Source organism: Cucurbita pepo, chromosome LG17 (assembly GCF_002806865.2).
Source record: "Cucurbita pepo subsp. pepo cultivar mu-cu-16 chromosome LG17, ASM280686v2, whole genome shotgun sequence".
Lineage (NCBI taxonomy): Eukaryota > Viridiplantae > Streptophyta > Magnoliopsida > Cucurbitales > Cucurbitaceae > Cucurbita > Cucurbita pepo.
The window spans coordinates 6371462-6394183 of NC_036654.1; the positions used below are offsets into that span (position 1 = coordinate 6371462).

The 22722-nt window shown below is 36.6% G+C and overlaps 4 protein-coding genes across 8 annotated transcripts in view; 1 reads left to right on the top strand and 3 right to left on the bottom strand.

Moving 5' to 3' along the window:
- Positions 1-2403: 2403 nt before the first annotated feature.
- On the bottom strand, positions 2404-8064 carry LOC111778721 (glutathione reductase, chloroplastic). Of its 3 annotated transcripts, none has more exons than XM_023658697.1 (11): positions 7533-8062; positions 6236-6461; positions 5777-6055; positions 5509-5685; positions 5349-5402; positions 5125-5273; positions 4609-4672; positions 4356-4526; positions 4133-4264; positions 3963-4050; positions 2404-2668 (listed from the first exon to the last, which is right to left on the bottom strand). In XM_023658697.1, exons 1-10 carry the CDS (start codon positions 7904-7906, stop codon positions 4000-4002), a joined length of 1677 nt encoding a protein of 558 aa, XP_023514465.1. In that variant the 5' UTR covers positions 7907-8062; the 3' UTR covers positions 2404-2668; positions 3963-3999. The 3 variants fall into 3 exon arrangements, 2 of the variants coding, with proteins under 2 accessions (XP_023514465.1, XP_023514463.1); XM_023658695.1 differs by having other exon boundaries at positions 2404-2672; XR_002812599.1 differs by lacking the exons at positions 2404-2668; positions 3963-4050 and having other exon boundaries at positions 4140-4264; positions 4609-4644; positions 7533-8064.
- Positions 8065-8946: 882 nt separating this feature from the next.
- Positions 8947-17227, bottom strand: LOC111779106 (protease Do-like 2, chloroplastic). 2 transcript variants are annotated; one of them, XR_002812645.1, is made up of 22 exons: positions 16898-17227; positions 16236-16412; positions 15924-15974; positions 15199-15272; positions 14988-15051; positions 14603-14647; positions 13774-13881; positions 13447-13524; positions 13256-13322; positions 13117-13175; positions 12774-12873; positions 12606-12685; positions 12300-12356; positions 11502-11605; positions 11293-11380; positions 11118-11203; positions 10986-11010; positions 10804-10875; positions 10278-10328; positions 9634-9694; positions 9179-9548; positions 8947-9096 (listed from the first exon to the last, which is right to left on the bottom strand). XR_002812645.1 is itself a non-coding variant. In XM_023659177.1 (21 exons), the coding sequence occupies exons 1-21, from the start codon at positions 17102-17104 to the stop codon at positions 9304-9306; spliced, it is 1899 nt and encodes a 632-aa protein (XP_023514945.1). In that variant the 5' UTR covers positions 17105-17227; the 3' UTR covers positions 9002-9303. The 2 variants fall into 2 exon arrangements, 1 of the variants encoding a protein (XP_023514945.1); XM_023659177.1 differs by having other exon boundaries at positions 9002-9548.
- A 247-nt stretch (positions 17228-17474) lies between these two features.
- Positions 17475-20088, top strand: LOC111779179. 2 transcript variants are annotated; one of them, XR_002812663.1, is made up of 4 exons: positions 17475-17829; positions 19102-19385; positions 19527-19635; positions 19953-20088. XR_002812663.1 is itself a non-coding variant. In XM_023659265.1 (2 exons), the coding sequence occupies exons 1-2, from the start codon at positions 17545-17547 to the stop codon at positions 19360-19362; spliced, it is 546 nt and encodes a 181-aa protein (XP_023515033.1). In that variant the 5' UTR covers positions 17475-17544; the 3' UTR covers positions 19363-19505. The 2 variants fall into 2 exon arrangements, 1 of the variants encoding a protein (XP_023515033.1); XM_023659265.1 differs by lacking the exons at positions 19527-19635; positions 19953-20088 and having other exon boundaries at positions 19102-19505.
- Positions 20089-20323: 235 nt separating this feature from the next.
- LOC111779178 (U1 small nuclear ribonucleoprotein C) overlaps positions 20324-22722 on the bottom strand; it is a 3400-nt gene continuing 1001 nt past the window's right edge. The window contains exons 3-5 of the mRNA XM_023659264.1: positions 22509-22550; positions 21828-22077; positions 20324-20901 (exon numbers count right to left, since the gene is read on the bottom strand). Of these exons, the coding sequence (XP_023515032.1) occupies positions 20654-20901; positions 21828-22077; positions 22509-22550 (540 nt within the window). The 3' untranslated portion in view covers positions 20324-20653. The remainder of the gene's footprint in view (positions 20902-21827; positions 22078-22508; positions 22551-22722) is intronic.

Sequence of the window (22722 nt, forward strand, 5' to 3'; positions counted from 1 at the left end):
CTAAGAAATGCTCGAAAACTAATCGCTCGGTCCCTCACAATCCACTTTTATAAGGCCCAGCATCCTCGTTGGAACACTGTTTAGTTTCTGGTACTGATATGACGTGTGTAATAGCCCAAACGCACTGTTAACCGATATTGTTCGCTTTGGCTTGCTACATATCGTCATTAGTCTCACAAATTTAAAATGGGTCTGCTAAAAAGAGGTTTTCACACTATTATAAGGAATGTTTCGTTCTCCTCTCAAACCGATATAAGATCTCACAAAACATGTCATTTTTTAACGTGTAAAGATAAGATAGAGACTGATTTTAAATATCGATGATGACAGAAAATTGTTAGCTTTAGAAATCGGAGACCCAAATAAAAATTATGAACAAAGGATTGATATCTTAAAATAAATTAAATATTTGTTTCAAATATGCTCGTGAACTCGTCTCGTTAAATCGAGTTGGGACCAAAATGCTATATAATTACAACCACAAATTATTATTATTTTTAATTATGAAATAAAAAATAATAATATGAAATTATGATGTAATTATTAAGAGTATTCATAAATGTGACATCTAAAAGTAAATGAATAAAAATAAATGCAATAAATAAAAAATAATTCAATTAATTCAATTTAGGTAATGGAAAATCAAAGGACAAGACACTAAAATTAAATGCATCAAAATTTAGTTAATGGGAGTGTTACATCATTGGCTATAATGGAAACTCTGTTGGGACCCACTAATAAATATTATTATTTAATTTTTCATTATTTTCTAATTATTTTCTGAATTACATTTTTTATTTTAATATATAGTATTTTAGGTTATAAACTTACTAAATTTAAATATATTTTTCTTTTCTTTTGAGGACGGGCGGTCGTGTGGGGCCCACAAATAGATCGGACGGCTGNTTTTTTTTTTTTTTTTTTTTTTTTTTTAACTATATCTGACGTGTCCCGATGACTGTTCCATGGCCCCACACGTGTCTTTTAGGTCTACAATATTGGCTTCGCCGTCCCGTTTTGTGATTACCACCAACCTTTGTTTTTCTTTTGTCATTTTTCTCATCCAAATTACCATTTTACCCCTCTACAAACTTTAAAAATATACATTTTTTTTTTCTTTTATTTTATTTTTATAAAAGTAATAATTTAAATTCTAAATTAGCTTCAATGGTAAATTTTTCTGCGGGTTAGGTTGAATGGCACTGACCTATATGGGTCACGACCTCATGTATTTATAGACGTGTACAATGACGATTACATGGTGGACCTTGATCATTATAGGTGTGTATAATGAGGATTACCGGATTTCACAAACTAGAAAATCAAGATTCTCTTCTATTCATGTCCATTGTAACAGTAAATTATTAGATTCTCCCTGATGCATATTATCAATAGATTATTTTACCATGTATAGATATGACCTATTCTGCATTTACACTAGGAACATATGAACACAGTCTAAAATGAACAAATAGTTGAGCAAAATAAACGACTACTTCGATCTTTTGCAGCTGATATTAATAGTTGAGACTATAAATAAAAATATTAATATATTAATTATTAGTCACGTCACACTAACTTAAACAATAATTTTATTATTGAAATAAAAGTATAGTTTAAAGTCTTATATTGCCCTAAGTATTTAAACTTATTATTTTGATATATCATTGTACACGTACTTTATAATAATAACGCTAGAGAATAACATGTTTATGTACTATATTAAGATATNAAAAAAAAAAAAAAAAAAAATCAATAATTGGATAAAGAAATCTCTCCCTAAAATATGGAACTTAAATGGCTGAAATGGACTTGGGCCCATCAATCTAATTGTAGTTATTGGGCTTATTTCGTGGGCCCAATATCCGACAATATTGGGCTTATGATTCACTTAAGAATTTTCGGTATTTAAGCTGTTGGAGAGGCTTGAATTTTCGAAATTTGTTTAATCCTTAAAAAAAAAATTTAGAATTTCATAGGGCGAACTTCTACTCGCCCACTTCCATAGAACAATATCGTAGAACAATTACCTCTACATATAGTATGTCTCGTTCGACCTTCGCCACTCCATTAGTGGCTTGACTTCGTCCTAGAAATAACAGGTTGCTTGCTTACCAAGCCATCCTGGCTTCGCTACTCCTCGTAAGGTCCCATCGTTGAGGCACAAGCACCTTCTTGTTGTGATATACCATCACAATTCTATCAACTATCTAGTTTTGTTCTATCTGTCCATTCGAGTCATCCCGTATTGGTCCTGGCTTTTAATAAAGCAGAGTGGAGCAAATTTCTCGTTGATGTTGAGCTCTTCGTAAAAATGACATCTTTGTCCTCGTATGATACTTCCTCCTTGAGAAAATGGTTCAAGGAGCAGAAAAAACCACCCGACACCACCCGACACGAGAATTAATCACAAATTTTGTGAAAAATAACGCATCAATATTAAATTTATTAAAATTTTGGAGGAAAACAGAGAATCAAAAATTGAGAAATCCCATCAATGGTGCTCAAAGCATAATTTACAACATACTCAATTCACCTTTCTTCAAGCTGCTATCTTTGGAATTGGTGTCCTCCCAAAGTTACGGTCTCTGTACTACCAGTGTTTCCGGGGCCTCTCTTTTTCTTCTCATTAATATCCTCGCCATAAATTCAAAACTCAGCTGCTGAACTTTCTATCAACAAAAAAATATCAGATCTTCAGGTTCACACATTCACATTTCTTGCTGCATTATGATCACAGAAATAGTTAAAGAGGTTTTGATCGTGTGAGTAACGAATGCGGTCGTTCGAACCTCTAGAGCGTTGAGAACTTTTTCTGACCTTACCTATGTTTCTGATATGGTGGGGGTTATATCAGGGCTTGTTGGCGAATGTTTTCGAGCAACAATAGTAAATGGTGAAGGAAACAACAAGATCGATTGGGGTACGAGAGAGAGAATAAGGGATTACATCGATTAGGTAAGACGGAAGCCACTAAACTAGGTTTCACGGGAGATGAAAAATAAAGCCAAGGAAATTTGGAGCGAATAGATGAAACAGCCCAAGCCCAAGCCCACTGCTAGCAGATATTGTTTGCTTTAGCCCGTTACGTATCGCCTTCAACTTCACGGTTTTAAAACGCGTTTGTTAGGGAGAGGATTCCACATCCTTATAAGGAATGCTTCATTCTCCTCTCCAACTAACGTGAGATCTCACAATCCACCCCTCTTGGGTGTCCAGCGTCCTCGCTGGCACACCGCTCCGTATCTGGATATGATACTATTTGTAACAGCCCAAGCCCACCGCTAGTAGATATTGTTCTCTTTGGGCTTTCCCTTCTAGACTTCTCCTCAAGGTTTTAAAACGTGACTGTGGACCTGGATGGTTACAAGAGGCCTATAGCCAACCCAACTATCCTCCCGAAAGTATGTATTCCTATTCCCTGCCAAGCATTTAATAAACTGGGAGATAAAGTTAGGAGGGGGTAGAGGACTTGAACCTCCTCACTCTTCTGCATCAGATTAAGGTTTATCATTCTAACCCGAACATCGATTCTAGCATGCCACACAGTCGTCGTTGGACTCATATGTCAATCTACATTCTCTTTAACTTCCTAAGGCTAAGGCTAAGGGTGGGGTCGCTCGTGACTCAAACTAGGTGGCAGGAAAAAGATCAAACTTGGGAGAATCCTTGGAAGTTTCGAAGATCTCTGATTCTACATACGTGATGGAACCTAAGATGAAGGGTGTTTTTGAATTCTGAGAGGGTCGTTTTCAAGAGATATTTAATTGATAATGAACACAATCGTCTCTATGGTTTGATAAAATCCTCCCAAATAGTTCTCGTCGATAAAACTCTTAATAAGATTCTATCAAACCATAAAGATGAAATTCTAACTTTTCAAATCATAAGAACTCAATGAAAGCTACATCACGCTCGTAGAGAACTCAAAAAGATGGTATATGGGTCGAGAGAGCAGGTACCTGAAAGGACTGACTACGCGTTCGTATAACAAATCAATTAACTTTGCATCGTGCTTGCTGCAGCTTTAGCCTCAGAATCTGACTTTTCCTAACAGATGTAGCCCAAATGATATTAGTAGTTCAAGATAACAATATGGTTAATCAACGCAGGCTCGTCATTCTCAACAAACCTCGGGACTTTTCCGAATCTTCCTTGTAGGAGTCCGCATTGTGACAAATTCTTCAGCGGCTGTAGGATGAATGCCCACCGTTGCATCGAAGTCTGCCTTGGTCAGACCCGCTTTCACAGCCACAGCAAATCCCTGACCATTAACACCGAGCACCATGAGCTTAGGAATCGATATCGGTAAAAGAGAGAGAGATAAAGCATGCTGATGTATAGGTGCATGTTACCTGCAAAATTTCTGGTGAATCATCACCACACATGTGTATTCCTAAAACTTTATTCGTCTTTGCACAGACTACAAGCTTCATAAAAACTCGGTCAGGGAGCCCGGAGAGTGTAGCCTTTAAGGGCCGAAAGTTGGCTGTGTAGATGTCGACATCACCGTGTTTTTGTATGGCCTACATTGCAATTATTGAAATGTTAACAACACGACTTAAAGCATATCGACACCAATATTTTAAACACGAAATCTCTTTTTACCTGCTCTTCAGTAAGACCGACGGTTCCAATTGGCGGCTGAGAGAAAACAGCACAAGGAACAGCACTACGTAAAGAGTAAGACATTGAAGAAAATATTACCGACAAAAAGATAGACCAAAAAAGATTATAGATAAGAGAAATATGCACTTTAGTGTTCACTTTTATTCCAATTGTTCTTCCTGTAGATTTCCCTCACTCTTCCCCTTAAAATTCCGCCCTTCCAATTGCATTTGTGTTTCGGGTCGAGCAATTATCTGGTGAGTTAGTCGAGGTGGGCACAAGCTAACCAGAACACTCGTGATATCCAAAAAATAAATAAATAATCATAATTCAAAGTTCGTGTTTCCTTCCTACAAATCCGCCCGTCTCTCAATTACATCCAATTACTTCATATCATATTTTCAATACGAAGAAACAGTCGAAGATAAGATCATATCGAGCAGTAAAGACAACATTCCAGAGAGTTCTTGAGATCATAGAAAACCACTTACTAACAAATCATCACAAGATAGTTACCTATAATTGGGTTTTGTAGGCTCATTCTGAAATATGGTTTTAGCTAATGCTCCTCCCTCCATTAAAGCAACAGGAGTCAGGTTGATTCGATCTGTAACATCTCCAATAGCCCAAATTGAAGGAACTGATGTACGTGAGTATTCATCAACCTGAAAAGACAGAAAATAAGGCTCATAACAGATTTAAGCAAAGGAAATAAACAATAAGAAAACCGGAGTCGCTACCTCAATTGCTCCATTTTTGGTCATTTTTACTCCGACTTCCTCCAACCCCAAGTTCTGCAAGTATGAGTAGCATTAATAAGGTGGTTAACGAAAAATTAATGGCAATATTCAAGCATGCCTCGAGGACGTATCCACTCTTATCAATATCGTGATATTGTACCTTTGTATTAGGCCTGCGCCCTGTTGCAAACATAACATGTGAAAAGCCATCGACCGTTCCTTTGTTAGTCTTCAGAGATAATGACCCATCTGCTGATTTGAGGATAGCTTGTGGTAACTCCTCTGTATGGAACTCAATTCCTCTTAGAGACATCTGTTCTCCAATAAAATCTCTAATCTAGAACAAGAAATGAAAAATAAACATGAGAGCTTTGAAGTGAACGATAATTGACAAGCGAGCAAGAATAGAACCATCTTCAATATTTCACCTCTTCATCAAAGCCTCTTAGCACTTTACTCTGTCGTATAAATACATGAACTTCACTTTTCAAACCATTAAAGATGCCAGCAAACTCTAAAGCAATATATCCACCTCCAACTATGGCAATCTTCTCGGGTTTGGATGGCAATTCAAGGGCAGCATCAGAATCTATGGCATACTCACTGCCAGGAATGTCGGGAATGAAAGGGCGCCCCCCAACTGACACTAGAATGTGCTTAGCTGAATAAAGTTTTCCATCTACATCAACAGTGTGTTCATCCACAATCTGTAGACATTTTGTTGAAACGTATGCAATTAACAATTGAATAACAAGTCTAAAATACAAAACTATATGAGCTGAATAATGTCTTGAACATTTCAAAATTTTATGAGCTAAAACAGAGTGTTCGAAAAGTAGAACGATAACATTTAATGCAAAAATCATGAATTCGCAGTGTCGCCCCACCTTTCCACGGCCTTCCATCAACGTGACACCAGCATTTTTCAGAACATTTTTGTAGATACCAGTTAGTCGATTTAATTCAGCATTCTTGTTAGCAATCAAGGTGCTAAAGTCATGCTTTGGTTCGGTGTCATATTTCCATCCAAAGCCATGACTCTCTTCAAATTCATGTGCATATTTTGATGCATATACAAGTAGCTTTTTTGGTACACATCCACGAATAACACACCTGGCAATCTAATAGTAAGATAACAAACATAGAAACTGAAAGACATTCAATTTTAAGAACACACCATCACACGCACAATATGACATGTCATTTTCTATAAAATAGAGACTAAGTACATGCTTCGTCCATAATGTTTGGTATTATTATTAATCGTCTTTTCTATATAAAAAGTTTCGATTTAGTCACTTCCAGATTATCACTTTTCAATGTACTCCCTTGTCATTGATGAATCCATGATAAACTTTGATGACATAATATTGGTATACATTTTAAAAAGAACTATATATTTTAACGATCTTCCTATTAAAAATTCATTTCAGTTAACAATATCTAAATTTGAAACATTATATGATTGAAGTAATGAAATATATAATGCTTCAAAAGATGGACGAACTAATTAAATACTTCTAATATGTAATTGATAAACATTTAACTAAACGATTTAACATTTCCCTCCTTAACCTCTCCGTTCTCCCTCTTTTGGGTACGAAAAAAATAAGTACTTCCATGTTCTCCATCTTTAGTGAATCTACTAGGCATGGTAATGAGATATCCCAAGACAAAAACAACCAAGGACAAGGAATCAATACCGAACCAGCGCTTCAATTCAACGGGTAAACACACCTTAACTTAATAATTAAGTCATCTCCTCCCAACAGCTGTAGGTTCCAATCCTCAACCCCATGTTTATAATGTAATAATCTTTAAAAAAAAACACACCTCTATCTCTCTCTCACACACAGAACTGCCTGGAAGAGCAGAAAGACTATCCAGCAAACCTCCACAACCCCAAAATGTATTGAAACCATGTAGTTTTTGATAAACATAAAGGGCAATAACCATTTAAAAGTCCAAGCACTCGTCCAGTTCATACCCTGAAGACATCAAACGTTTTCCTTATTAACCTCACCTAATGATTCAAATTAGTGAAAACTTTCCTTGGGGCTCCTAAATCAAAGCTACCCTTCAAAACATTTCTTTCATACAGCCAGTAAACATTGAAAACACCTCAATTCAATTCAGATATGCTCAGATTCATAGGATCAAATTAAAAAGAAATTCCAAACTTACGTCCCACCAACACCTCCAGCGGTATCCGACGATATGGTTGAGAAAGGAAGCTCACAAACCGCCACCGAGGCACCAAAATTAGCAGCAAAACGGGAAGCTCTCACACCGCCACTGCCTGCACCGATAGTAAAGAGGTCAAAATCATAAGGTCGAACACCTTCGACGCCATTGTTAGAGTCGGCCCGGACTACGAAGCTACGGCGGTGGCAGTGGAAGCGATTATTGGTGAAGTGGGTCAGAGGAAGGAAACGGTGGCAGTGGGGAAGAGAGGGTAAAGGCTTGGGAATTGAGACAAATGAAGAGGATAGAGAAACGGTGAGGTTTTTGCAGAGAAGGGTGTGAAGAGTTTGGGAGGAAGAGAGAGAAGTCGCCATTTCTTTGTCTCAACGGAGCGCGTGAGGGCGCGGCGGTGCGATTCAACGGAGAGGGAGATAGGAGGAGGAGAAAGGAAAAGCGATGCCGATGGCCGGCGTGGGGTAAAGTAGAGAGGAATATATGAAGAAGAAGGAAAAGTGGGAAAAAGACAAAAGGATGTAGATGTGCGGCTGCGAGAGGGATAGTGTAAGATTTTTATTATTATTATTTTTAAATAGTTCAATAATATGTATATTTTACCATACTAATAGGCTCATCATAACAATAAAGATAGAAATAGAGTGAGTAAACACGGTTGATTTTTTTTGTTTTAATAATTTGATGATGTAACGACCCATATCCACTGTTAGCGTCTTCTTTGGACTTTTATTTTCGGGCTTTTCCTGAAGGCTTTAAAACGTGTATGGTAGGAGAAGGTTTCCACATCCTTATAAAGGGTGCAATCATACCAACACTAATGCAACGAATCGGTATGGTAGGGGAAGGTTTCCACACCCTTATAAAGGGTGCGATCATACCAACACTAATGTAACGAATCGCATAAGAACTCCGCAGTTAAGCGTAAATTGTGATATTCCACATTGGTTAAAAAGGAGAACGAAACACACCCTTTGTAAAGGTGTAGAAACCTTTCCATAGCAGATGTGTATTAAAACCTTGAGGGAAAGCCCAAAGAGGACAATATCTTGGCCGTTACAAGTAAATTCTATTCAATTCTTTTTTTTCTCTAAAAAAAAAATAAAAAAGCATGGTTGCCATATTTCAAAAACACATCTAAATTTGGTCATTCGTGTTATTAGTCCATATTGTTCGAATGTCTATGTACAAACTACACTATTTTCCTCAATATCATAGTGTAGATATTGTAGATGAGTAATCAATAAATTGGGTAGTCTTTCATGCTTGTATCATCTAATTTCTACTTAATAAGTCCTCGTAAATCATGACTAAACTCAACTGTTGTACATTATGTATAAAATCGTCTTAATGGTTCGCCTATTTAAAAGAAGGATTCATTGAAATAAACGTAAACTCATCATTCGAACAAATTATACGAGTAACTTAGAATACGTAGGTCTATAAGACGAAAGGGCTCTAAATAGAAAAGAATGATGCATTTTACCCGACTAATATTAGTCTTTTACATCAATGCTACAATGGCTTCAACGGCTGATTCCAGCCTTATATTCTGCAAAACTTTTTGCTCCCCTTATTCAATAGCAAAACGAATTGCAATGCAAATAAATACAAGGAGAGTACAATGGAAAAACCTGCAGTAAGGACTCGGAAGACTGCGGTCGAGCTAACTCCCGTGGCCTGCAACATCTAAGCGAGCAGACAGTGAAACCATATCTGCAGGGTCAATTTTTAGATCAAGTAGCAATGCTTTGTGTGACTATGCCCAAAGAAGTCCCTCGAAACCTATTTCTGAATTGGAGATTGGACTATCACCGTAGTTCTGATTAGTTCCTTTGTCGTCTCCTGATATATCTACGTATGGCTCCAAAAGATCCGAGGACCTTTCGGATGGAATACCATAATCTTTGAGTATACAAGATGAAGCTGCAATAGCAGATTCCCTCTCAAGAACGGCAATGTAGTTCTCGTCGAATTCGAAAACCAAGTATTTGTCCTTGCAGGCTGAAGAAATGTCACAGACCATCATTGAAAAATGGTGAAATTGAGGGAAAAAATAAGGCTGAGGACTGAGATTACAGTAACTTACTGTCAACAAGGTGTGCTAAGTGATGAATATTTCTGATTTGAGTTCCATTCAGCTTTACAACCTGCAGTAATGTCATAAACATCATTTATGAATATTTCTACCGGGATTGTATCTCTCACCTCTTGATCAAATGGATATACCTTATAAGTAGATGAGTTAATGCTAAAGTTGCCAATAACGATTAAGTTTGTACCTCTGACCTCTTGGTCAAGAGTCTTATAAATAGATGAGTTATGCTAAAATTGGCAATAACGATTCAGTTCGTACATCTGACCTCTTGGTCAAGAGTATATAACTTATAAGTAGATAAGTTATGCTAAAATTGGCAATAACGATTCAGTTCGTACATCTGACCTCTTGGTCAAGAGTATATACCTTATAAGTAGATGAGTTAATGCTAAAGTTGACAATAACGATTACGTTCGTACCTCTGATCTCTTGGTCAAGAATATATACCTTATACCTTATAAGTAGATAAGTTAATGATAAAGTTGTTTTAACTTTCCATTTTTGAAAATTTTGGCTTGGATTTCAATTTTCAACTATATTTATGAAAAGCTAAAAATAAACAAATCAGTAAACAAAATTAAATTCCAAGAATAAAATCATGATCAAACTAGAGTTTAATGATTCAAGTAAACTACCTGCTGATTCCCCATATCCTCATATCCAATGTTCACTTCATTTGCCAGGACCTGAGCGTGAAAAGATGTCGATTAAGATTTAAAAGGAAACGGGAAATAATTAACGTCCTGAGATGAAAACCAAGTTGATGTGATTTATTTTGTCCTCACTAAAATGAAAGCAAGGAAATGAACCTTACGCTGGAAGATGAGGTGTTTTGGAAGATAATGTACTCCAAAATCCATAAATTAGACATGCATTATCTCAACGATTTTGACGCTTGTGGTTAGAACAGGATTATAATTTCTAAATATATTATGTAATACATGTTTTAATTTTGACAAAAATGAAATGAGTTTAACTTAAGATAGTATATTTATCAAAAAATGATATAGTATAATTACGCGTTTTGGAAAATAAATCCACTGACTAACATCTACATACTTTTGTACAGTGAAGCCGAAACAAAGAAACATAATATCTAGACTCACTCCCAATAATCCTCAACATTAGATGTTTGTTGTTAAAATCAAATTTGCAACTTACCTGCGACAGGATCACTATTTGTTCCCCTTCGAAACTTGCCGAGGAATAGCGTGCCTTCGCCAGTAGTTTCAACTAATCAAAAGAGAAGATGAAAAATAAAACGTCAAACTACGAAAAAAAGTAATGGAAACAGCTTTGACTTCTGCATTTCTGACTCAAAAAGTCTCATCCAAGTAACATACCCCAATAGAATCTTCACATTCCTCGCTGTAGAAAAAGAAATAAAATATCTTGAATTAGTATATGCATGAAAAATGTAAATGTGTTGCGAGAAAAGAACGCAATTCAAGAGCAAGTACTAAATTACAGCATACTCTATTAGTGGTTCAGAGAGTGGAGTAAACACCAAACCAGCAATTATTAGATAAGAGGGCTGACCACCATCAACGTGAAAGGGAACCTTCAGTTAAGTGCATGACAAAACCAATCAGAACAATGAATTTACAAACTAAATCAAATGAACTCCATGGGCATCGACTCTGAGCGTACCAAGTGCACGCGAGGATTGAGAATGACTTTAGCTTTGATATGCTCTCCTGATCTAATAATACCAAGCTCTGCAACATCGCCAGCGAATCTGTAAACAATGTAATTAAGTAATGACGCAAATAAAGTTATAACTACAGCAAAGTCACGGTTTCCACATCTATGCATGCAGTGAAGTCCATTAAACTTAATAAAGGATTTGAGTACTTTACTTTTGACTAATAAGGTATCGAAATGCTATGCGCTCATTTGTCCGGAAAGGTACTGTTCCTTCGCATCCAACTTTAATATCATTGAAGCTAACAATTACATCTCCCTGAAAACAAAATAACCACCATCAATTTCCTGGACCCCACAACTTTAAATGTGAGTTCGTAAGTCTAAAGGTTAAGAAACCTAAGTTGTGCAGTCTGTACTTGGTTTGTGCTAAGATTAGATTTCAAAAGCCTATATTCGGTTTGTGATTTTGAACTACATAGTATGTAGTTTTAAGTGTTCCAAAAGTGATAATGGTTTTGCTATTAATTATGGTTTGTGATTCTGAACTCGACAAAGGCTCAACTAGAAATGTCAAACTCACGGACTTTAAAAGCCATATCTCAAATGCCCTCTTATTAGAACGTAGTTTTTTTTTTTCTAGTGGACTATTCAATCTCTTCAAGTACATATAGTTAGTCGAGTCACAAATTGTGGCTGAAAGCTATTTTAAAATTGACATAATAATATTTCTGGTTGTAGATATTGTCAAGGAATTTGCGTCAGAACTCATTTCAAGGGTCCTCCACGATGGACAGACATTCAAATGCAAAAATCCTTCATGACGGAAGCAACGAAGTGGAATTTCACACGCTGAGGTCCTTTTATTCTATTAATTTTCCACCAAACACGAGACATAAAGCTTAATTACCAGTGAACAGTTGGATTTCCACATGCGACGTGTGGTTCTCCATGAATTTAAGCAAGTAAAAGAACATTCTCATACAATAACCTCCAGATAATGTTAGGCATACCTCTTTCAGGACATTATTAGCATCAGAAGTGGGCTCTACTCTTCGAACCAATACACCCTGATTGACGATGATATCAGGTCAGAAAGGCAGTAGGAAAGGAGTTATCACTTGAAAAATATAAGGGCATCAAGCACCAACAATGGAAACAAGAGACAACTTAAAGCAAACCTAAAACCATATTTGCTGACATTATGCATCCATTCTATATAGAAGATATATGATTAAAAGTAACTTTTTCACAAATATATCCAAAAAACAGAAATTTTTCTAGCCTATATTCGAAGCATAATTTCAGAAAAGACAGACCTCATTTGATTTCATTCTCAAACAAGCACGTAGTGCTGGATTTTCCAACTTCTGCAACAAAACTCCAAGGGAAGGAAAGCCTGAAAATTTTAAGAGTTTAGGTACATGCAGACTGCGGCATTGCACTACAAATACGATTATATGTATCAAAAAGTTAAGAAGCCTCACCAGTATATTTCCCATTCCTCTCGTAGTCATTTAGAAAATGAGATACAACTGTAGTCGGAATAACATATCCAATGTTCTCAACATCGTCAGACCTGTAAACCTAAAGGAAATTTCTTGTAAAGAAACCGTAGATAAAGAAAATATTGTTGCATAAGAATAGCAGGAATTTGCTGAACAGAAAAACAACGTAAAAATATAGGTTATAAATAAAGTCAACTCGACAGAAAATCAGTCATGTACAACTTATCCAATAAAATGCAGATGGTAAGGAATAGGTGTTAACATTTAGGACAATGATGTCTGTTTATAGAGCGAATAAATAAAAAGAACTTAAAAAATCTACCTGAAATGCCACTCCAATGCATTCGCCATGGTCGTTAAATGCAGGACCACCACTATTACCTAAAATCTAGCAAGAAGAAGCAGTAAATACCTCATAAGCAGGATTAATTTTTTAAGACTAAAAAGTACAATCTACTGACCAGGATTTATTGCAGCATCAATTTGAATGCCTAACAAATCTGATGACCCATGAGCATAGGACGTAACCTGATGAAATGAATTTCTAAGATCCATGGTATATTTTCTAATAACATCCAGAAATATAACCATGAAAGAAGGCAACGTGACAAATGAACAGTTAAGTAATAAGAATCGGACAAGGGGTACCCACCTCTATACGTGACACAACTCCCCTAGTCACTGATATAGTGTCTCCTCCAAGGGGATACCCCACAACAGTCACAGCATCCTGCCGAGAGATGGAGCAAGAATTGAGCGAAAGATATAAGCCTATAGGATGTACATAAGCAAAATAATGTAGCGAAAGATATAAGCCTATTTGGATAGGAGGTATAGCTATCAAGAAAAAAAAAACATTTGAAAGATGAAGAAAATTTAGAGCTTAAGAGGTCAAGGGTTGCCAGAAGTAGTAGTAGCAATGATATAAAAAATGCCATAAACTGGAATCAATCACTCAATCAAAGAGCCGAGTATGAACCTGAAGGCAAGGCAAATTCCCAAGCTTTAGTGGTTCAGCTCCTTTCCAAAAGTTCTCATTTTCAACTGAAAGTAAAGCTATATCACAATCAACTCCTCTGGCTAAAACCTGTGTATAACATCACTAAGAGGATGGTAAGCCCAAAGATTTTGCAAAAATCAATAATTACACATCTTCAACCTAAACACCTGACTCAAACAATTGGTAATCCATGAGAGTTTCTAGTGACACGAGCATCAAATTCAGAATATATTTTTCATTTACTTGAGAATATATAGTTTATTATACAAAAGAAAGTATCATTACTTTCACTAATATGCAAAAAGAAGCTACAGAAGGAAATTACTTTTAGAACTAGAAACTTTTCATTGAATAGTCAGAACCTTCACATAAACATCAAGGGATGAAATTATCGACATAAAGTCAGATCCTTCCCACGAAAAATAATAAAGAAAGAAAAAATGACTTTGTAAGAAAATCTACTTTAAGAAGGGGGAGAAAGTTTTACATTTATAGACCTATAATGCAATAGCAGGCTTGATTTTAATGCTTACAAAAGAAGTGGTTTTAAAAGGAACCATGTTGAATTTTTCAGGACCTGACGTCCACTAGAAGGAAACTAACAACTCCAGGTTGCATAGGCTTGGCCATTCAACTTGCTTAGAAATTAGTGGGAAGGATTTTTCTTTTATTTCTTCCTTTAGCAACCTAAACTGCCTTCACAATTTATGGTAAATAACAGAAAGAGAATTCTTCAACAGAGCAAGATAACAACAGGATATCTATCAAGAACTTAAGAAAGGAAATCAAGCTTCTCCACCAACAATACCTTAGCCACATACTTGGTATCATCTCCCCTTTTCTTTACTTTAACCTGCAACCGGANAAAAAAAAAAAAAAAAAAAAGAAACATGCAAAATAGTAAATAAAAATGTGTTGACATCAATACATTGTAGCTACAATTATTTAGCAAAAGAAAAGTAGTATCTTGGAAATATCGGATTCAAAGGATGCTAAGACCAGCATTGCAAACAAGAAAGTAACGATTANTTTTTTTTTTTTTTTTTTTTTTTTTTGGAGAAATTTCATGAAGCATGTAAAAAAAGAGAAGATGACATGCATCCTTTCTCAATTAAAAATAAATAAATGAAAAGCTTAAATGGGGAAATAAATATTATCGCATAAATGGAGGCCCAATTGTCTCAGTACATTACCTGAGTATCATGTTCTACACAATGTGCATTTGTCAAGAGTTTACCATCACCAATCATAAAAGCGCTGCATAGCAGAGAAAAGGAAAATAAAAACTAAGTCAACGAAAAGCTCAATAATTGGTTGGTAACATTAACTGGACAATATAAATGATATGCCCCAAGACTGAAAGTGTGAAACTGAAATTCAACATATTCCAAGTTTAGTACACACCTCCCAGTACTTGTATACTGCCTTTGTTTCTGCCATGGTAGAGAATAATCTGGAGCAGTATGGGTACAATACACCTAAACAAAAAATCAGAGAAGCAAGAAGAAAATCTCATGAATAGTGTACGGTATATATATATATATATATACTCGGTACGTCTGGAAAAGTGAGATCAAGAGGGATAATGTGATATGCATTTCAGCAAAAATGAGAACCAGCTCATACAATCTGCAAATACTCAGGCATCATCTTCACCTTTTGTACATTGTTTCTTTCTTTTCCTTTTAAACGACAATATTTATATATTGAAGTAAAAGAAAAGAAACCCATCTCTAGCCAATATAATTTCTTGAAGTACAAAAAGGCACAAAGGTATTGGTGCCTTGAAACTTGTAAATGACTTTTATCACTTGATCTAGAACATTTTTCACTGTATCACTATGCAAAAAGGTAATCCAATAGAATCCCACTTGTCATGAGGAAGTTGAGTAATTTTGGCTAGTCCTGATAGGTCATGTAAGATAAGTAAAAAAATAATTGAATCCTAAAAGGAAATAACTAATCATAATTCCAAAAGGGACTTGTTTATTAGAGAAGTCAATCAAACTTCACATGCAGACGAATGCAGAAACTTGAAGGTAATTGTAAAATGGAAATGATACCCAGTCACTGTTATTGCTTGAGGCAGTTGATCTGAATAGTAAGCTTAAGCTTTTAGTTTATATTACCTTCACAACAGCATTGAGGAAAGCAGCATCTTGGAGATTCCCTGGTTCACCCTGACATTTCCAAGCATCCACAGGATTTGAGATGTAAGAAATAAATCCTTTGGAGTAATCCTAACTTTAGTTTAAGAATAGAAGTCATGATCACTTGCAGAAATGCTAAAATAATCATGGAAAAGGGTAATTTTTCACTCTCTTATGAAGATAGAAACATAAAATCGAATCCTAATTGAATAATTTGATGAAGTTATTGACCTATTTCTATTAGCATCAAAATACAAGTCAAACACCAAATGCCACAGCCACTGATCATACCTTCTCCTCGACTGCGTTAACCAACTCCTTTCTATCCTTCCCCTGCATGCCAAATGATTTATAAGCTGCTGTCTGCAGTCGGCCTGGATTTCTTTGAGCATTATTTTCACTCTGACGTAGCAGTGATATGCCATCTTTTGATTTTCGAAGAAATGGATCACGTCGAGCAGATTCCCCCTTCAGTTGGTGACCCACATTTACCAAAAATATGTTAGATGAGGAATGCAATAAAAATAGTAAATCACTTGTTTCCATCCGATGGTCTCTCCCCAGTCAGTTAACATTAAACAAATGAATCTGTTCACTTAATATTCAATCAAGTCGGCACTGAAGCGGATACAACAAAAAGCATCAGGCCTTCAATACTTCAACGAATAATGAAAGAAAGCTATGACTACGTGACATATTCCTGCAACAAATGGGAACGAGATAGACACGATGACCAAGTTTTTAAATGTTTTGAAGACTCCACAACGAGACAACAACACGGCAAGTTCACAAGCTCGACCAAGTCTCGAATCTCTTGATGCACAATGCCTATTTTACGGTTCAATCAACTCAAAATTCTCCACTAAAGTACCGTAAACATGTCAAAAAGTAAGACTCAGAACAATAACGACATTGAAGTGGATACAGCAAGAAGCATTCAGCCAACAAAATACCTCATCATCGAAGTTTAGAGAAGAAGAGGCGGAAGAGGAGCGACGTTTAGAGCCGGAAGCGATTTTCCGGTCAGCAGTAGCTGTAGAAGTGAGCAAAGCAGTTGATCGGAGTGGCGTTGGCGGGAGGCTCCGGGAGGGAAAGGAGGAGCGGAAATTGATGGTGGAACTGAAGACGGAGAAGCAGCTGCTGGCCATCGCTGCAGCCATTACTCGGAGCTTGAGAATTAAAGAACTTGGAGATGATTTATTCCATAGAAATGTTGTCGGAGACGGTGAGTCAGTGCCGGAGAATTTCCTTATCCTTTGAACGAAGATTTTTGGATTAGGTAAAGCCCGGCTGAATTTTGGCGCCTCGCTGACTAGTTTTGACCCAACAATTGGGCTTCATGGCGATGACTTCGGCCCATTTAATTGGGCCATAAGCCCATAGTTTGAATGTTTAGTTAAAATGCTAAATTACAAATTTAGCCTTCAGTGTGTTTTTATTTATTTATTTATTTTCAAATTTTAACTTAGTTTTTTAAACACATATTAATATATATATATAAAATAATAACAACACAACTTAAAAATTCTATCCACACATCTCCATCCCGCCTGCCATCAACTGGTTGGGATCTCGGAGAATCACAGAAAACAGAACGAAAATGGAGTCTCTGATTTTGGTTCCATCTAGTAGGCACGTTTCAATCACTAATTCTTCTGCGTTTTCCTCCGATTTTTCGGTTCAATTCACTTCTAGAAAGCGCGCCATGAACTTCCGAGCTTCTTCTCCGCAGATTCTCCCTTGCAATGTCGTTCTGGAGCGATTAACTCCGAGGTCTTATATTCGTTACGGGCCACCGTATGGTGATCAAGATGACGATCCTGAAGAGCAGGTTGAAAGCCTCAGGGTTCCTGATGCTTGGTCGGTCCCTTCCAAGGCATTGGAGGTATTGCTTTCCGGTCTTGTTGATTTTTGTTTGATTAGGTTCGTTTGGAACTTCGTTTTGCAATCTTGAACGTGTTGATTAGCTTTGTTCGTAATAATGGCACATTTTCGATGTTTAGAACTGGTGACTGTGGTGTGTTGACATTGTTATCCATGTGATATTTTAGCAGAAATTTGATATTCTCCTCTAGAATTTGTGTTGCTAAGAATTTCAGTGGGGTGTGTAATGTTCTCCTGCAGTCTCGGGCAATGGCTTATTATCCAAGCCATGGAGCTAGTCTGTTAGTGAAGATATCGGAGTTGGTTTCTAAAACTGGCCCGAATTTGATGACTATATCTGTTATGCCATAGAATGAATCTTCACGAGCCACCACACAAATTTGTTCAGTCACCAGAGTATGTTAAGGGCACGGCTTTTGATGCATTTTTCCGATGAACAATTTTTTAGTAGAATAGAAAAGGTGTAACCACCCAAACCCAAGCCCACCACTTCTACTTAGGGAGATATTATCATACCCTTTTAAAGAATGTTTCGTTCTCCTCCCCAACCGATGTGGGATCTCAAAGTCCACTCCCTTCAGAGCCCAGGGTTCTCGTTGACACTTGTTTCCTTCTCCGATTGATGTGGGACCCCCACCAATCCACTCCCCTTCAAAACTCAGCCTCCTCGCAGGCGCATCGCTCGGTGTCTGGCTCTAATACCATTTGTAACAGCCCAAGCCCACAGCTAGCATATATTGTCCTCTTTGGACTTTTCCTTTTAAGTTTCCCCTCGAGGTTTTTAAAACGCGTCTGTTAGGAAGAGGTTTCCACACCATTAAACAATGTTTCATTCTCCTCCCCATCCGATGTGGAATCTCATAAAACGCTTCTACGTTGGAACTTAAATGGATTTTGATTTGTGAGGTGGGAAAGATTTTCCAAGTTGGTATCAATAATATCAGGCCCCAAAGTCAAACATGGCAAGAATACCACTATTTTACATTTGTTTTCATGATCTAAGACAGTTTTTTATCATTCTTCTCCAATAGTTATTGCAAATGAGATTGGAAATCCTTGAAATCTACTTGGTTTTTCAATTTTTTCACTTCATAAATAAATCTACCTTTGTATTTACCTTCTGAAAGTTCTTCCAAATGCTATAGTTTTTCAATTTTGCAGAAAACATGTAGCAAGAACAAGTTTGAGAGATCGGATTTACAGCCTTACTTAGCTCTTTTGAATAATCTTTCATATCTTTCCTTTATGAATAATCTGTTTAGGTATTTTTCAGGAATCAGAATGGCTTAGGGTTACCCTGCACAAATGGCTGGACGAAGAGTACTGTCCAGAGGAAACTAATGTAGAGATAAGCAAGGTTGCTGCAAAATCATACTACAATTCTTTGTTAGAGAAGAGGACAGAGCTAGCCGATATTTTATTGAACATGGCAAGAGAATTGGAATCTATTTCATATAAGGAAAGTTTTCATGGTGCATTCTCTTCTGCCAATGCAGCAGTGAACTTAATTGCTCAAAGAATAGAGCTGTCTTAACTGTTTCATCCACATTTTTCAAAGTAACTTGCTAATTTTTGTCTCTGACGTTTCTTTCTTATGAGTAGCTTAGTATATATTATGGACAAACAATTCATGTATTCCTCTTGTTCTTCAATGTCAAAGCAACTTTCTGTGACTTAGTATGGATGTTCCTAAACCAGATCCTGCAAGTTTGTCTCCAAGACCTCAACTCTTTCTCTGAAAGGCATAGCACTTTCGGAAATGCTTTCAACTGGTGGTGGTGGCGGCTCGAAGGCAAAGCTAGAATTTGTAAGTACTATTAGCTAGGGCATCTATTTGGTCCTTCAAAGATACTCGAGTACGTTTTTCAAAGCCTTTTGAGGAGGATTGAATCTATGATCTTTTGATTGAAGATATATTGCTTTAATAAATTGTAGTATGGTTAAGCTAGCACAACCTCGAATTAGAGCACCAATCTTAAGGACTATAATTACAACAGCGAACAGCAAACTTGGATTGGAAGAGTTTTTTTTATCAAATTGTAAATTTAGAGTTTGGAAAAAGTTAGAATTTAGTCCTTCCATCCGTAGTTTATTATCTAACCAATTTTTTCTTAACCATCATAGGTAGAAGATCTCTCTTCCCTCTAGCCTATGGGTTGTATTCCATTCTTTCTTCATTGAAACAAGTTTGTTTCTTATACATGTACAAGACAGAAAATAAAGAGCGCTAGCATGTCAAACCTACATGCTACACGTGCAAGATAGCGTGCAAGTTTGGAGTACGAACAATAAGGTTGTTATGTTCATTACTATACTTATCCTAGAGATGATATAGGCGTGAATGCAAATAAAAAACATCTTCTGGATGGGCTTTGCTGACCTGCCAACGCTAGTGAAAACCCGGGTCGGTCCTAACTAGAAAAAAGGAAAACAGTAATGATTCAACATCAAATCTATATTCTTCTCGTGCAAGTTTGGAGTGAATCACTGGAAGATAAAGGGAAGGCAATATGAGCTTAACAATTCAATATGCAGGCATCCACATATTTACTCATTGTACAACCAAATATCAAAATCTAAGCTTGATCCAGGCACCTTTCACATTCTCTAGTCGCCGTAGGCTTGATATGTATGCATGGAAATTTAAACTTTTAAGTAAAATAAACCACCAAAATAATTCCCTTTGCTCATCACTTACTAAAAGAACTTCTCTACATTAAACCTCCAGGCTCCAAACTTCTTTTCAGGCATTTTAAGAACAATTGTCTCAGTTTGAATTAGAAGAGCTTTGGATATCAACACAAACAGCACAACAATATGAAGCTTTAAGGGTTAGACTCGGAAGGTTGAGCCATAGTGGTGAAACTATCATACCCACCGCTTCCTGGTGCTGCTGGATTTGCTTGATACGTTTGCGGAGCAGTCAATGGTGCACCATTGGTTGAAGATGGTTGCTGTGTGCTCCCTGGAATTGGCGCTGGGGGAGGTGGCCTGGATGGAATATTCACCTGGCCGGGCATAAGAGCTCCAGGCGGGGCCATCATAGGCGGCATTGTAGGATTAGGTAGATATCCTACATTGACAAAGGAGGAGAGGAGTTCAAACAATACCTATTGCATTAGATACATCCAATTCAATACGGTAATGACTAGGAGAGCAAACCAAACTGAATGAACCAACAACAGTGACCGTCATGAGTCCATTTGGTTGATTCGGTTTACTTTTGGTATAAAAATAATTGAGGAATAGTTGAATCAAGCAGCCTCAAGAAGCAGCTAGAAAATCTACATTGCTCTCATCATTTTCCAGTTCCACAGGTCATATTATAATGAAATTTCATATATTGATTGTTGAAAGGAAAGAAATAAAAATCATTTCTGTACCAACAGAAATAATTTTAAGGCTAAATTATTAAAAACAAAAAAGACCACTGAAATTTGCCAATGGGTTAAAAAATATTCATAATCTTTCCAAGGTTGCAATATTACCGATGATTCAAAACAACAATTGGAGTAGAAATTCATTAAAATGTTAGACCAAAAACTGATATGGTGATTGCCTAGAATGATGTTACGATGACGACTAGGACGCTTGCCTAGATTAGTCTAAAAGAACAACGTTTCGACACATTGACTTTTGGTCCAACATTTCAACGAATTTTCTAATCTAAAGGTAGTACTGAAACATTTATGAAAGATCCAGAGTAATAATGCAACTTTTAAAAGAATGAGGTATATTTCAAACATGGAGCAAAGTTCCATATTATTTTTATAATTTAGCCAAATTTTGAAGATCTCAAATTCGTCTTCGGAATTTATTTATCAGGTCTAAGAATTATCTCCACTATTCAAGCTGTATAATACTTCGACTATTAGATTTTACTTATCAAAGTGAATAATAAGGTGGATTTAGTATAAAATGCAAACTGTTAAACAACACTCAAAGACCAAGGAATATGCATTAAAGAAAAATAAAAAATCTCAGAAGTGTGAACTTTACCTGGAGCACCAGGTAATGGTCTTGGAAAAACTGGAGGCCTAATTCCAGGCATTAATCCCGGGGCACCTCCTGGCATTACAGGAGTAGGTAGTACAGGAAGACGAGGTCTTTGACCGAGTAAATGCTGATTATAGGCTGCACCAACCTGCTGGAATGCTGCTGCTTGACCGAGATGTTCTTTGATCCTCTGGTCAATTAAACTTTGGGTTTGTTGCTCCTCAAATTGCTGATAGTATGATCGCACATTTGCCTGGAGTGCATCAATAAATCAGGAACTAAAATCTGTTGGTTTTTTTTTCCCTCCTTAAAAACACCCTCTTTTTATTTTATTTTATTTTTTTAATTTCTTTTGGATGGATGAATGGAAACATATTTCAGTACTTCCACATTCTTTAAACTTTATCCTTTTATTTAGAGATGTACAAGCTACAATTACAATACACATAAAGATGCTAATCATAATCAAAGCAAACTCTAAGAAACAATAAAATCTTACCTCTAACTTTTCACATTTACAAGTTTCTAACCAACCAAGTTCTTTTAACTTTTAAGTCGGGAAGTGGCTTTCTTTTTTAAAACCATAAAACTTCTATAAAATTCAATTTCTAAACTGGCCTGAAGAGTTCAACCTCAGAATAAGGAATACTATGCTAAATTGAGACGTGGGTAAGATTAAGATACCTTATGTTTGTAGCCTGCATTGTGCTGCTTCCTCACCGATGGCTGAGATACCATAAAAACAAATTATGAACAATATAAGACATTTCCTGATTGAACGAGGGAGGTAAATAGGGATCTTAGACGGGTTTCGTCCCCTTTCGGGAACACCTTCTTACTAGCTAGTACGGTAAAAGCCTGATGCAAATAGACCGAAAAAAGAAGAGTCCCTCCCCTC